This window comes from Erythrolamprus reginae, chromosome 2 (assembly GCF_031021105.1).
Source record: "Erythrolamprus reginae isolate rEryReg1 chromosome 2, rEryReg1.hap1, whole genome shotgun sequence".
Classification (NCBI taxonomy): Eukaryota; Metazoa; Chordata; class Lepidosauria; order Squamata; family Dipsadidae; genus Erythrolamprus; species Erythrolamprus reginae.
In genome coordinates this window covers 45,250,582-45,265,019 of record NC_091951.1, presented here as the reverse complement: position 1 = coordinate 45,265,019, position 14,438 = coordinate 45,250,582, and the positions used below count along the sequence as shown (strand labels likewise).

The window sequence follows — 14,438 nt, the reverse complement described above, 5'->3', positions numbered from 1 at the left end:
TAAACGAAAAAGAGAAGACTTGGTTTGAATTCCTTGCTCAGAGGTGGTGGAAATAAACTGAGAAATGAAACATGTGTTGATCCTAAAAGGATTAATGGGGATCTGCTAGCCAAACATGACTTTATAACCTGATGAAAAATTAGAGGCAATTGAGGATACAGGTTCTGGATCAGCTCCTCCCTGACAATGACATGAGTCATTAAAAGTGTTGTTTTGGTGATTGCCATTTTTTTAAAAAACAGGCTCTATACTTAATGCTTTCAACAGGGATCTGCCAGGCACCAGACACATTTTTTCCTGGCATGAGGACCATGTGATACAATTGCCTCCAGATGTTTTATTTTTAAACAACAGGTCGCTGTGAAATCAAAGGGAATAGTCTGAGAAGTAGATAGAGTAGGTGGAAAAATATAATGGAACACGGGTGTCAAACTGAATCGTGCCATGTGATGTATTACAACGTTTTGAAGACTTGGTGGCAGAGTAGTTAGAGTTCTACTGCCTGCCGGCTGCCTGCAATTTGGCAGTTCGAATCTCACCAGACTCAGACTTCCATTCTTCTGAGGTGGGTAAAATGAGGACCCAGATTATTGGGGGCAATAGGCTGACTCTGTCAACCTCTTAGAGAGGGCTGCAAAGCAATATGAAGCGATATATAAATGATATTGCTATTGCTTTGGGGCGCCAGGGTGGGTGTGATCTGTGTGTGACACACCCAGCCTACAGTCTGTCTCTATTTATTTATTTATTTATTTATTATTTATTAATTAGATTACCACCTATGGTGGACTTGCCCAGTAATCAGGAAATTTTGGAATATGATACAAATTTGGATAAAAGAAATGATAGATTGCGAATTAGAGTTAAAGCCAGAGACTTATTTCTTGGGGATAATGAGAGGGCAACACACAAAAACAAACTACTATTTGATTATACATATATTAACGGTGGCTGGACTAGCAATTGCTCAAACATGGAAAGATGAAAACCCCTCCTCGAAGATAAGGGTAATTAAGAAATTGTTGGAATGTGCAGAAATGTGCAGGCTTACTTTAGAATTGCAGAACGATCAAGGGAAAGTATTTTATATCATGTGGGGAATGCTATATACTGGTATATGGCTTGAAAGGAAGAAAAACAATAATAATTTATATAGAATTAATCTTAGTATTCTGTAATCTGCAACTGTAAATAGTAAAATAAAAGGAGAATATTATTGAAATGGACATGTCGATGGTGCAGAAATGCAAATGGATGATTTGTAAACATTATGTTTCTTTGGACTGTTTTAAAAATTAAATAAAAATTATTTTTAAAAAAACAAATATATAGCAATACAATATATAATATCTTGTCTTATACATGTATAAGGTCCTGTCACTAGCATGCTTTTATTACACTGATACTTTCATCTCATAAATCCCTAGTCACTTTATGAAAGATTTGACTTGAGTATAGTATATCATACATTTTAAATCAGGGGTGTCAAATTCAAGGCTTGTGGGTGTTATGGGGTGTTTGGATCTGGCCCGTGGAGCCATTCTGGAAACAGCAAGGGACCGACCCACAGGGGGTTAAATGCTCCTGATTTGCTCATGCCTGTCAGTCGTTGGAGAGCCGGTCGTGAATGGAGCGCAAGCTTCTGCCCACAGAGAGTAAAAGAACCCAACTGGCCGCATTTGGGCGGAGCCTCGCGCTCCCTTTGCGACTGGCTCTCTGATGACTGACAGGCATGAGTGAACAGGAAGCATTTCAACTCTGGGCCATGCGTCCCCCCACAGCCCCCCCGAGGTCAAACACAACCCTGATGCAGCTCTCAGTGAAACAGAGTTTGACACCCCAATTTAAAATTGTTAAGGAAGGGCAGAATTACCGTATTTTTCAGAGTATAAGATGCACCTTTTTCCTCCCTAAAAGAGGCTGAACATTTGGGTGCATCTTATACAGTACTTTGAATATAGCTTTTTTGAAGCTCCCCCTACCCAATGAGATGCTAACGATCTTCTCGGCTTCCTACTCCCTCCGAAAAAGTTTTTTCCCCCCTGCCCTAAGTCTTTGCAGGCTTGTTTTCATTCCTACTCCTTTCGAAGAAGATTTTTTTCAGCCCTAATCAGGGGATAAAATGATGTGCTGAAGCTAAACAGACTAAGGATGCTAGCTGTTGTGAGTGCTCCTTGTCCACCTCTGGTCATGTCAGATCCTAAGGAGGGTGAGTTGGATACCCTGGGCCAGGATTGCTGCCAGCTGATGCAAAGAGTAAGAGTGAGGGAGAAAGTGACCTGAGTGAACCTGAGGAACCACTAGAGGGGGCTGATGTGACAATGGGGGAGTGGTCCCAGTCGGAGTATGACGAAGACATGACAGTGGAAAGTCAGTGGATTGACCCTCGCTATAGGAGATTGTTGAGAAGGCGAGAGGAGTTGCATAGTAAAAGGTATTAATGTACAGACTTATCCTCTTTGTGGTGTGATGTCACTTCCAGGCAGTACAAAGGCAAAGGATTTGGGGAAATTGGGTGTGGGATTTCAACGTCGTTCAATGGAAGAGATGTGAGACTGGGGTGTGTGATTGAACAAGGCTTTAAAACCATGCCTCAATAAAAGGCATTCTCTGCTAGATGCTTGTTGCCCAGGACTTTGGTGAGCAAATTCATATGCTTAAATGATAAATGGACTTGTTATTTAAGGAAAAGTTGATTAGGCTTTCCCAGACATTGTTTATATTTAGCACCAAAGAGAAATAACTCCTTTTCCCTGGCCGTTTAAAATCTGCTTTTTGTTATGTGTGTTTTTCTCAATAAAGAGTTTAATTTTATCATAAAGTAAAGGCTTTTTGTGTTGGTGGGTTCTCTTCAAGGGTCGTGAACACAACACTAGCCAATAACTAGTAGGCAGATCCCCCCATCCCTCCATTTTCCTTCCCCAAAAGTAAGGTACATCTTAAGCTCTGAAAAATACGGTAATAAAAACCTTGTGTTACCAAAGGATGTATATTGATGACAAAGGAGAAGCAGCAGAGCAACAGGTGGAAAGTCAAAGGGGTCTTACCTGAGGTTCATAGCGCAGCAAGATATCATATTCCATAGAAAACGGCACGTTGTTGATAAGGAATTCTACCACGCTGCCTTCCAACACCTGAACAAACCCCACCCCGGTCCATGTGACTGGACGGCCAGGCAGGGGCACTCGCTTTATAACTTCAACTCCCTGCCAACAGAAGGAACGGTAAGCAATTAATATTTCCTCAGAAAGACATCTGTACAGGTAGTCCTCAACTTACGACAGTTCATTTAGATTGTGTCCCCTTGTTCTTGTGTTCACTTTCCTATTAAAAACACTTCCCTCCTGGACCTTATTTGACCCTTTAACATATTTAAATGTTTCGATCATGTCCACCCTTTTCCTTCTGTCTTCCAGACGTGTGTTCCTAACTTAACAATTGAAGCGATTCACTTAACAACTGAGGCAATAAAGGTTGTAAAATGGGGCAGAATTAACTTAACTGCCTCATTTAGCAACATAATCTTTGAGCTCAATTGTTATGTTTATACTACTATTCCATACATGTTTGACAAATAAATAAAAAAACAAAAAATATTTAAAATAAAATAAAATAAATAAAAATGTCTCCCCTGGTCCTTCTCTTCACTAGACCAGCTGTGCCCAACATTCACTGTATGTTTTAGCCTCCAGTTCCCTAATCATCTTGGTTGCTCTTCTCTGCACTTTTGTTTAGAGTCTCAACATCTTTTTTATAGTGTGGTGACCAAAACTGGATGCAGTATTCTAGGTGTGGTCTTACTGAGGCTTTATAGAGTGGTATTACTTCCTCACATGACCTTGATCTAATCCCTAATACTGTATTTGCTTTCTTTTTTCTTTTTAAAAAAAAAGAGGATCTCTTCAAGACTGCCATCCATATTTCCAGGGTTAAAACTCCATTAAAGGTTAAAAAGATTTGCTTCTTAGCAGTGGGTCTCTAGGTTTCCCCTTATGCTGCTTAGAACAAAACCTGAGTTTGGCATTTGGGATTGTGCCTAGTATTTTATCTATAAGAAACATAGAAACATAGAAGATTGACGTCAGAAAAAGACCTCATGGTCCATCTAGTCTGCCCTTATACTGTTTCCTGTACTTTATCTTAGGATGGATATATGTTTATCCCAGGCATGTTTAAATTCAGTGACTGTTGATTTACCAATCACGTCTGATGGAAGTTTTTTCCAAGCATCTACTACTCTTTCAGTAAAACAATATTTTCTCACGTTGCTTCTGATCTTTCCCCCAACTAACTTCAGATTGTGGCCCCCTTGTTCTTGTGTTCACTTTCCTATTAAAAACACTTCCCGCCTGGACCTTATTTAACCCTTTAACACATTTAAATGTTTCGATCAGTGTGGATGCAAGTAATTTGACCACAGGTAAAAACTGACAGCCCCCTTTCCCCCAATCAACATTAAGTTCATATCCTGATTTTTGTCCTCACTGGATCATGAAATATACAATTACTTTGGTTTTACTTTTAGAATTAAATATAATTAAATAAATACTGTCTCTGCCCTTTGGCTAGCCTGAGGCCATATACAAAATTACTCCCAGGTAATTAATTCTTTGCCATTCCTCACCTGGTGGAGGAGGCCTTCTTCTGCCTCATATGTGTAATGATCCAACACTATGTGATAATAGCCAGTCTGAACTTGATTACACTGCCGGCCCACCATATGGCTATGGCAGCGACACTGTCCTGTTTCTGTGGCACATCTGTCAAAATAATAATAATAATAATAATAATTTAATAATAATTTATTAAATTTGTATGCCGCCCCTCTCCAAAGACTCGGGGCGGCTCACACAACAATAATAAAAAACAATATTATGGCGAAACAAATCTAATATTAAAAAAGAAGCATATAAAACCCTATCATATTTAAAAACCAAACAGCACATACATACCAAACATAAAATATAAAGAACCTGGGGGAAAGGTGTCTCAACTCCCCCATGCCTGGCAGTATAGGTGGGTCTTGAGTAGTTTACGAAAGACAAGGAGGGTGGGGGCAGCTCTAATCTCCGGGGGGAGTTGATTCCAGAGGGCCGGGGCCGCCACAGAGAAGGCTCTTCCCCTGGGACCCGCCAAACAACATTGTTTAGTCGACAGGACCCGGAGAAGGCCAACACTGTGGGACCTTATCGGTCGCTGGGATTCGTGCGGTAGCAGGCGGTTCCGGAGGTATTCTGGTCCAATGCCATGTAGGACTTTAAAGGTCATAACCAAAACTTTGAGTTGTGACCAGAAACTGATCGGCAGCCAATGCAGGCCCCGGAGTGTTGAAGAAACGTGGGCGAATCTGGGAAGCGCCACGATGGCTCTCACGGCCGCGTTCTGCACGACCTGAAGTTTCCGAACACTCTTCAAAGGTAGCCCCATGTAGAGAGCATTGCAGTAATCGAACCTCGAGGTGATGAGGGCATGAGCGACTGTGAGCAATGACTCCCTGTCCAAATAGGGCCGCAACTGGTGCACCAGGCGAACCTGGGCAAACGCCCCCCTCGCCACAGCCGAAAGATGATGTTACAATGTCAGCTGTGGATCGAGGAGGACGCCCAAGTTGCGAACCCTCTCTGAGGGGGTCAGTAGTTCCCCCCCCCAGGGTGATGGACGGACAGATGGAATTGTCCTTGGGAGGCAAGACCCACAGCCACTCCGTGTTGTCTGGGTTGAGTTTCAGTTTGTTGACACCCATCCAGGCCCCAACAGCCTCCAGGCACCGGCACATCACTTCCACTGCTTCATTGACTAGATATGGGGTGGAGATGTATAACTGGGTATCATCGGCATGTTGATGATACCTCACCCCATGCTCTTGGATGATCTCGCCCAGCGGTTTCATGTAGATATTGAATAGCAGAGGAGGAGAGGACAAACAGTTTTCCCAATTAAGGGATCCTTGGTGCTCTCTGAGCTTGGCTGTTTCCTTGAGACGTTTCTTTACCCAACGAGGTCACATCATCAGTACTGATCTTGTTGTTAATCTCTGCTTGTGAATCCACTACCACATGGCACATTCAACCTAACCAACATCTACATGCCATTCAAAAGAGACAATCGAAAGGCCAGAAAGGAAACAATACCTCAATTAAGAAACAACTTGACAAAGAAGCTAACAGTAAACAACTGCCTAATCAAGGAACCACCAAGACAGCGGTGTGCTATGAGCCGGAACACTAAATTGCACTCGCCGCCAAGACTCGTAAATTCTTTTGCTGCTACACCTGTGGAGCAAAATCGCACATGGAGCCGCAGGTAAAACCTCGCTGAAACAAGGGCGCAATTTTGCTACACAGGTGCACAGGTGCAGCAGCAAAATCGCGCTGGTCCCAAAAGAACTTACGAGCCGCTGCGGCGAGTGCAATTTAGCGTTCCAGCTCGTAGCCCACCGCTGCACCAAGAACACTCCCACCAATGCTGAAAGGGCAAGTCGCTTGTATATAAAAATTAACAGCAAACCCCACTGCCTTCTAGCACTGATGATATTACTTAATCGGGTAACGAAATGTCTCCAAGAAAAATGACCAAGTTCAGAGAGCACCAAGGACCACACAAATCAAGATAGGAAAAGCCACTCTAGTTTCTCTGTGTTAAACGTATTGGGGAGAACTTTATTCATCTGAGAAATGAAGTAGTGAGGATAGTCGTACAGAGTAGACAAAGATGCAGTTCAACCCTGAGCTATATTCTCTTTCTTCCATTGAGTGAGAAGTGAGAACAGGACTATCCAGCTTGATGCCCGGGGATAAAACTGACTTTGGTCTTCTGGAGATTTCACTAAAATTAAATAGGTTCAGGCTTAGTCAGTACAGTGATACCTCCTCTTACAAACGCCTCGTCATACAAACTTTTTGAGATACAAACCCGGGGTTTAAGATTTTTTTGCCTCTTCTTACAAACTATTTTCACTTTACAAACCCACCGCTGCCTCTGGGATGCCTTGCCTCCGGACTTCCATTGCCAGCGAAGCACCCACTTTTGCACTGCTGGGATTCCCCTAAGGCTCCCTCCATGGGAAACCCCCACCTCCGGACTTCCGTGTTTTTGTGATGCTGCAGGGGAATTCCAGCAGGGGAATCCCAGCAGTGCAAAAACAGGTGCTTCGCTGGCAACAGAAGTCCGGAGGTGGGGTTTCCCAGTGAAAGGGAGCCTCAGTGAAATTGCAGCATCACAAAAACACAGAGGTCTGGAGGTGGGGTTTTGAGGACTTCGGTGCTTTTGCGATGCTGCGATTTCACTGATGCTCCCTTCGCTGGGAAGCCCCACCTCCAGACTTCCATTGCCAGTGAAGTGCTCGTTTTTGCGATGCTGGGATTCCCCTGCAGCATCGCAAAAACACAGAAGTCTGGAGGTGGGGTTTCCCATGGACGGGAGCCTCAGGAGAATCCCAGCAGCGCAAAAACGGGCGCTTCGGCTGGCAAAAGGGGTGAATTTTGAGCTTGCACGCATTAATCGCTTTTCCATTGATTCCTATGGGAAACATTGTTTCGTCTTATAAACTTTTCACCTTAAGAACCTCGTCCCCGAACCAATTAAGTTTGTAAGACAAGGTATCACTGTACTTCTATGGGAGACCTCAGCATCTGCCTCAGGTGGAAACATCTTATTCTGAATTATGTGGAAGAAAAGATTATATGGAAGAAATTATATGGAAGAAAAGATGGAGTAAACAGGGTGTCTAGGGGGGAAAGCATTTTGAAATTCCTTGATATTTCCCTGACATTTTTCTGTAACATCGCAATCTAATTAAGGCGTGGTCGTAGATGATGTCATACAAAACGACTAAGCCGTGGAGAAATATCGGTAGCTGAGGAAGCAAATAGTTGCCACAGTTATGCTCATTTTTGCTTGACTCTGCCAGGCAGCGTGATATGGGGTTTTTTAACATGATTTTCCCCTGACTTTTAAACATTTTAATACAGTTTGTTTCCCCCCCCGATTTATTCATTTTTTTCACGAATCCCCTGATATTTCCCAAACCACCGATTTCCCTAATAAATCCCCGATTTCCCCATTTTCCAGGTTTGCTGGACACCCTGAGGAAATAAGAAAAGAGTTCTCTCTCCTTTATCTCTCCTCCCACAGCAATCTGATTCTTCGCCATCCCATCTCATTTTTCTTTCTCATCCTGGATATCTGGAATCAGCTCCCCCTGGAGACTCGTAGTGCCCCCACCCTCCTCGCCTTCCGTAAGAGTCTTAAGACTCATTTTTGCCGCCAGGCTTGGGGCCATTAGATCCTTGCCCTCCTGGCCAATGAATGTGTTGAGAGAAGGTTGATTGAATGAAATGACTGTTTTTATGGTTTTTGAGGGTTTTAAAATTTTAATTAATTGGATTAAGATGTTTCATATTGCTTTATTATATGTTATAAGCTGCCCCGAGTCCTCGGAGAGGGGCAGCATATAAGTCAAATAACTAACTAACTAACTAACTAACTAACTAACTAACTAACTAACTAACTAACTAACTAACTAACCAAATAAATAAATAAATAAATAAATAAATAAATAGAATGGATTTATTTATTTATTTATTTCCTCTCATGTTGACTGTATGACTGTAACTTGTTGCTTATATCCTAAGATTTTTATTAATATTGCTTCTTCATTGCTTATTTGACCCCTATGACAATCATTAAGTGTTGTACCACATGATTCTTGACAAATGTATATTTTATTTTATGTACGCTGAGAGCATATGCACCAAGGCAAATTCCTTGTGTGTCCAATCACACTTGGGCAATAAAAATTCTATTCTATTCTATTATTATTATTATTATTATTATTATTATTATTATTATTATAATATTTGTACGCCGCCCCTCTCCGCAGACTTGGGGCGGCTCACAACAACAATAAAACAATATGCAACAAATCTAATAATTTAAAAATCACTAAAAAAAACCTGATTAAAAAACAAAACCATACACACAAATATACCATGCATAAATTGTATAGGCCTGGGGGAGATGTCTCAATTCCCATAATACTGCACCCATTCCCCCCATCAACAGCATCTCCATCCTTGCACACAGAACTGTAGCCATGGTTTCTTACTGGTTGTCGTAGGCACCCCCTACATCGCAATCACAAGGGCGGCAGCCGTACAGATCAAGACTCAAAGCCCAGTGTTCTGGCTGGAAAGCAACATAGGGTTCGTTAGTCCAAGAGAGACATAAGGCACAAACGAGGCTTGCAAGTGGTACTTAGAGTCTAGTACTTACCAGGCACTGATTACAGCTCCGCCCAGAAACCAAGCGTTTGCAGAAGCAATCGCCTGTGATAGCGTCACATTGGGAGCCCTTTTTCACTGTCCCCCGGGGGTCACACTGGCAGCCTGTAAAGTCAAACGTGGCAAGCTCAGCCCCCCATCTCAAGAATTTCCTGGTTTAATCGAACCTCAATGAACATATTTCCCCACTGAAGAACCGTGGTGGCACAGTGGTTAGAATGCAGTACTGCAGGGTAACTCTGCTCATTGCCAGGAGTTCGATCCCTCACCTGCTGAAGGTGGGCTCAATCTTCCATCCTGCCAAGGTTGGTAAAATGACACCCACCCACCCCCGATGGTTGGGGACAATATGCTGACTCTGTAAGCTGCTTAGAGAGGCCTGTAAAGCAGAATTCCCTAATACTTCTGGCTTTGCAGATCGATGGGGAGGAGAGGGAGGAGATGGTTCCGTGCAAGGTACCAGCAAGTGTGTGCACACTTAAACCACGTGTATCTACGAGACCGCCTTCTGCCGCACGAATCCCAGCGACCGGTTAGGTCCCACAGAGTTGGTCTCCTCCGAGTCCCGTCAACTAAACAATGTCGTTTGGCGGGACCCAGAGGAAGAGCCTTCTCTGTGGCGGCTCCGACCCTCTGGAATCAGCTCCCTCCAGAGATTAGAACTGCCCCCACCCTCCCTGCCTTTCATAAACTCCTTAAAACCCACCTCTGTCGTCAAGCGTGGGGGAACCGAAATATCTCCCCCTGCCTATGTAGTTTTCTGTGTATGATATGACTGTATGTATGGTTTTTTTATATATATATTGGGGTTTCTTGTTTTTTAGAGTTTTTAAATGTATTATTGTTATTTTAGATTCTAACTATTAGATTTGTCATTATATATTGTTTTTATCATTGCTGTAAGCCGCCCCGAGTCTACGGAGAGGGGCGGCATACAAATCTAATAAATAATAATAATAATAAAATAATAATAATAATGTACATGCATGCCTATTGCTCACACAAGTGAGCAATAAAATTTATTTATTTTATTTATTATTTATTTATTAGTTTCTAGGCCGCCCTTCTCCTAGGACTCAGGGCGGCTTACAACATAAATAATGCATAAGAAACACAGTAGAAATCGGGGGGGAAATAGGCTAAAATTAAAACTAACCCCAATAAAACATTTTAAAAACATTATTTCAGCACATGAGTGCACAGGCGCATGCGTGCACTTGCTGGCCGTTTCCGCGGCCCAGTTGCAAATCCCACATGGCCCACTGCTGTAAAGCATTATGAAATGATATATAATAGCAATAGCATTTAGACTTATACATTCCTCTCTAAGCAATTTACAGAGTCAGCATACATTGCCCCCAACAATCTGGGTCCTCATTTTACTCACCTGGAAGGATGGAAGGCCGAGTCAAGCTTGAGCCTGGTGAGATTCATTCTGCCAAACTGCTGGCAGCTGGTGGCCAGCAGAAGTAGCCTGCAGTACTGCACTCTAACCATTGCGCCATCGGTGGTCTATAAATCTAAAGTGCTATGGGTATTCTTAGCTTTTAGAGGACAGCCACTAGAGCCTTAAAACATTATCTTTTTACTTTTAGCTTTGAGAGACAAGCAGTCTGACCAGTAAGCTTCAGGACCAGAGTTTCAAATGTATCCTTCATTTTATTCCTTTTACTACCCTGGTTAAAGTGTAATGGAATGAAATAACAGTGTTGGAAGGGACCTTGGAGGTCTTCTAGTCCAATCCCCCACCCAGGCAGGAAACCCTTTCATTTCAGACAAATGGTGGTCCAATCTCTTCTTAAAAGCCTCCAGTGTTGGAGCATCCACAACTTCTGGAGGCAAGTTGTTCCACTGATTAATTGTTCTAATTGCCAGGAAATTTATCCTTAGTTCTAAGTTGCTTCTGTCATTGATTAGTTTCCACCCATTGCTTCTTATCCGGCCTTCAGGGGCTCTGAAGAATAGCTAGACTCCCACTTCTTTGTGGCAACTCCTGAGAAGCTCCGCTACTTTAAGAGAATCCATTCCAAGCGACCAGCCAGGGTTAGAGTCACATGGGGCTCCCTAGAGCAGTGATTCCCAGCCTTGGCAACTTAAAGATATCTGGACTTCAACTCCCAGAATTCCCCAGCCAGCAAATGCTGGCTGGGGAATTCTGGGAGTAGAAGTCCAAATATCTTCAAGTGGTCAAGGTTGGGAAACACTGCCCTAGAGGAAAACCTCATCTAAGCCCAGGAGAACCCTTCAAGGAGGAAGGTACCTACGCTGGCATCCTTGTGGGTTTCCTGCGGTCAGTCCAAAGAAGCTAGATTTGCATTTGTCACAACGGGCTCCTTCCACATGCTCCTTGCACCGACACTGTCCGGCTATCAGTCCCAGCATTGGATCATCATGTGTGTCACACACTCCACCGTCTAATGTCCCATCAGGGTCACAGTCACAGGCTACATGGCAAAAAGGGGGGGGGGAATGGAGCTGTGGTCAAGAAAATACTGGCCATAAATTCAGATTCTAAAGAAAAACCACCGTGAGTCCGCAAGGACAAGGGCGGCTATAAATTGAATTAAATAATAAATAAATAAATAAATAAATAAATAAAAAAAGACCAGCAAGGAACATTTAAGACACAACTGTTTTTAGATCCAAACCATAAAGGAAGAACAACAACAGCACCCTATTATTTTTTCGTAGATTATCACTGGCTAATAATGTTGTTAATAGAAAAGGTGAGATACTACATGTAATCCTTAGCTTACAACGTGGTGCTTAGTGACTATTTCAAGTTATGCTAGACTTCTCCTCAGGGCTGCCTACGAGCTGAATTTGAAATTCTGTCAGCTACCTCAGTCATGGTCACATTTTGAATGCTAAGCAATCAGTCCAAACTTATGGCAATTTGCAATTCTGCTGCAAGAATCCCAGCGACCAGTTAGGTCCCACAGAGTAGGCCTTCTCCGAGTCCCATCAACTAAACAATGTCGTTTGGCGGGACCCAGGGGAAGAGCCTTCTCTGTGGCGGCCCCGGCCCTTTGGAACCAACTCCCCCCAGAGATTAGAATTGCCCCCACCCTCCTCACCTTTTGTAAGCTTCTTTAAACCCACCTCTGCCGTCAGGCATGGGGGAACTGAGATATTTTTTCCCCCTAGGCCTTACAATTTACGCATGGTATGTTTGTATGTTTGGTTTTATAATAAGGTTGTTTTTTAGTTGTTTAGTATTGGATTGTTACATGCTGTTTTTTATCACTGTTGTTAGCCGCCCCGAGTCTGCGGAGAGGGGCGGCATACAAATCCAATAAATAGATAGATAGATAGATAGATAGATAGATAGATAGATAGATAGATAGATAGATAAATAAATAAATGTCTGACACTCACGTGGTTGCTATTTATTATTATTATTATTATTTTGCTGAAAAACCAGCATTTACTTCTACCTGTTTCCCCGAAAATACGACCTACTCAGAAAGTCCTAGCTTGATTTTTACATGTGTGCCCAATATAAGCCCTACCCCACAAAATAAGCCCTAATTAATATTCTGCCCACTACAGGGTGCACAGTTAAAAATGAAGCTAGGTTGGGGAAGGGGTGGCGGTAGAGCTGCCCTACTACTTACCTTTGAACAATTGCAGCCAGGCCTCACACATCTTGGCCCTTCTCTTCTGCAACCAGCAAGGCTTTCCTGAAGGTCTCTGTAGCCGATAACCGAGCTCCGGATCTATCCAGAGCTCTGTTATCAGCCACAAAAGAAAGGAAGCTCAGATAGTGAAAAAGAGGCCGGGAGCGACACATACAAGTGAGGTGAGTCAAATATGATTTGATTGCTTATTTGTACCCGGACTATCATTAAATATTGTACCTTATGATTCTTGACGAATGTAACTTTTATGTACACTAAGGGCATATGCACTAAGACAAGTTTCTTGTGTGTCCAAAGTCCAATCAATGTTGGCCAATGAAGCTTATTCTATTCTATTCTATTCTACTCCCCCCCCCCCTGGAAAATAAGACCTGGTGCCTTTTGGGTGGCAAAATAAATATATAAGACAGGGTCTTATTTCTGGAGAAATATGGTAGTTTCCAACAAAAAAAATGCCCATTGCTGATAATGGATTTGCTTAACAATCATGGAAGTCACCTAACAACAGAGGCGCTTCACTTAAAGACCACTGTAAAAAAAAAGTTGCAAAATTGAACATGGTCACCTAGTGACTCCTTAAATTCAATTCAATTCAATTTATTAGATTTGCATGCTGTCCCTCTCCGAAGATAATAAAAACAATATAACAGTAAACAAATCTAATATTAGATATATAAGAAAAGATATATAAAACCCCAACAATTAAAACCATACAACACATACATACCAAACATAAAATATAAAAATATTAAATGACAGGGATTTTTCTCAGCAGTGACCGAAGTCCTGCTCCTAAAACAACCCCATGAGGGACACGTCCTATGTCCTCCTTAGGGATTTCATGGCAGCCTGGGAAGTCCAGAAGGCTGCTGTCCCTAGTGAGATGACTGAATAAAAAGAGAACAATTTTGTATAGCTCCTTCCTTACTTTTCAACTAAGCGCAGGCAACTTAAATAACAGTTGCTTTCCAAGCTTTCAAAGTTGCGATGGACCCTCTTAAAAGCTACGTCCAAATCTTGTTCCAGAGTTATGATGGCTGTAAGCATTCCTACAGCCACATTTTCCATATGTCTCTTAATCTTTAGGATTTTAATTTTCAACAGAGGTTCAAAGGGCATATAGGACCTAGAAATATCAGGGGTTAGAGGCCTACCTATAGGTCAGTGATGGCAAGCCTTTTTTTCCTTGGGTGCCGAAAGAGAGAGAGAGTGTGTGTACTATCGAGCATGTGCCAGTGCCCACACTCATAATTCAATGCCTGGGGAGGGCGAAAATAGCTTTTCCCCCCACGGCCCTCTGGAGGCCGGAAATGGCCTGCTTCCCAACTTCTGGTGGGCCCAGTAGGCTCATGTTTCGCCCTCCCCAGGCTCCAAAGGCTTCCCTGGAACAGAGGGAGGGTAAAAACGCCCTCCCACATCCCCCTGGAGGCTCTCTGGAAGCCAAAAACATCCTCCCAGAGCCTCTATGCGAGCCAAAAATAATCTGGCTGGCACACACATGCACGTTGGAGCTGAG

General features: G+C 42.8%; 1 protein-coding gene across 3 annotated transcripts in view; it reads right to left on the bottom strand.

Annotated features, from left to right (window-relative positions):
• Positions 1-14,438, bottom strand: part of LAMB2 (laminin subunit beta 2) — a 116,722-nt gene that overhangs the window by 62,307 nt on the left and 39,977 nt on the right. For 2 of the 3 annotated variants that reach the window (XR_011557922.1, XM_070738059.1), the window contains exons 10-14: positions 11,546-11,725; positions 9,274-9,386; positions 9,107-9,186; positions 4,625-4,760; positions 3,048-3,206 (exon numbers count right to left, since the gene is read on the bottom strand). Coding sequence is in view for 2 of the 3 variants with exons in the window: in XM_070738059.1 (XP_070594160.1) it covers positions 3,048-3,206; positions 4,625-4,760; positions 9,107-9,186; positions 9,274-9,386; positions 11,546-11,725 (668 nt within the window). In the remaining variant the exon portion in view is untranslated. The remainder of the gene's footprint in view (positions 1-3,047; positions 3,207-4,624; positions 4,761-9,106; positions 9,187-9,273; positions 9,387-11,545; positions 11,726-14,438) is intronic. The other variant, XM_070738060.1, reaches the window with a different exon arrangement.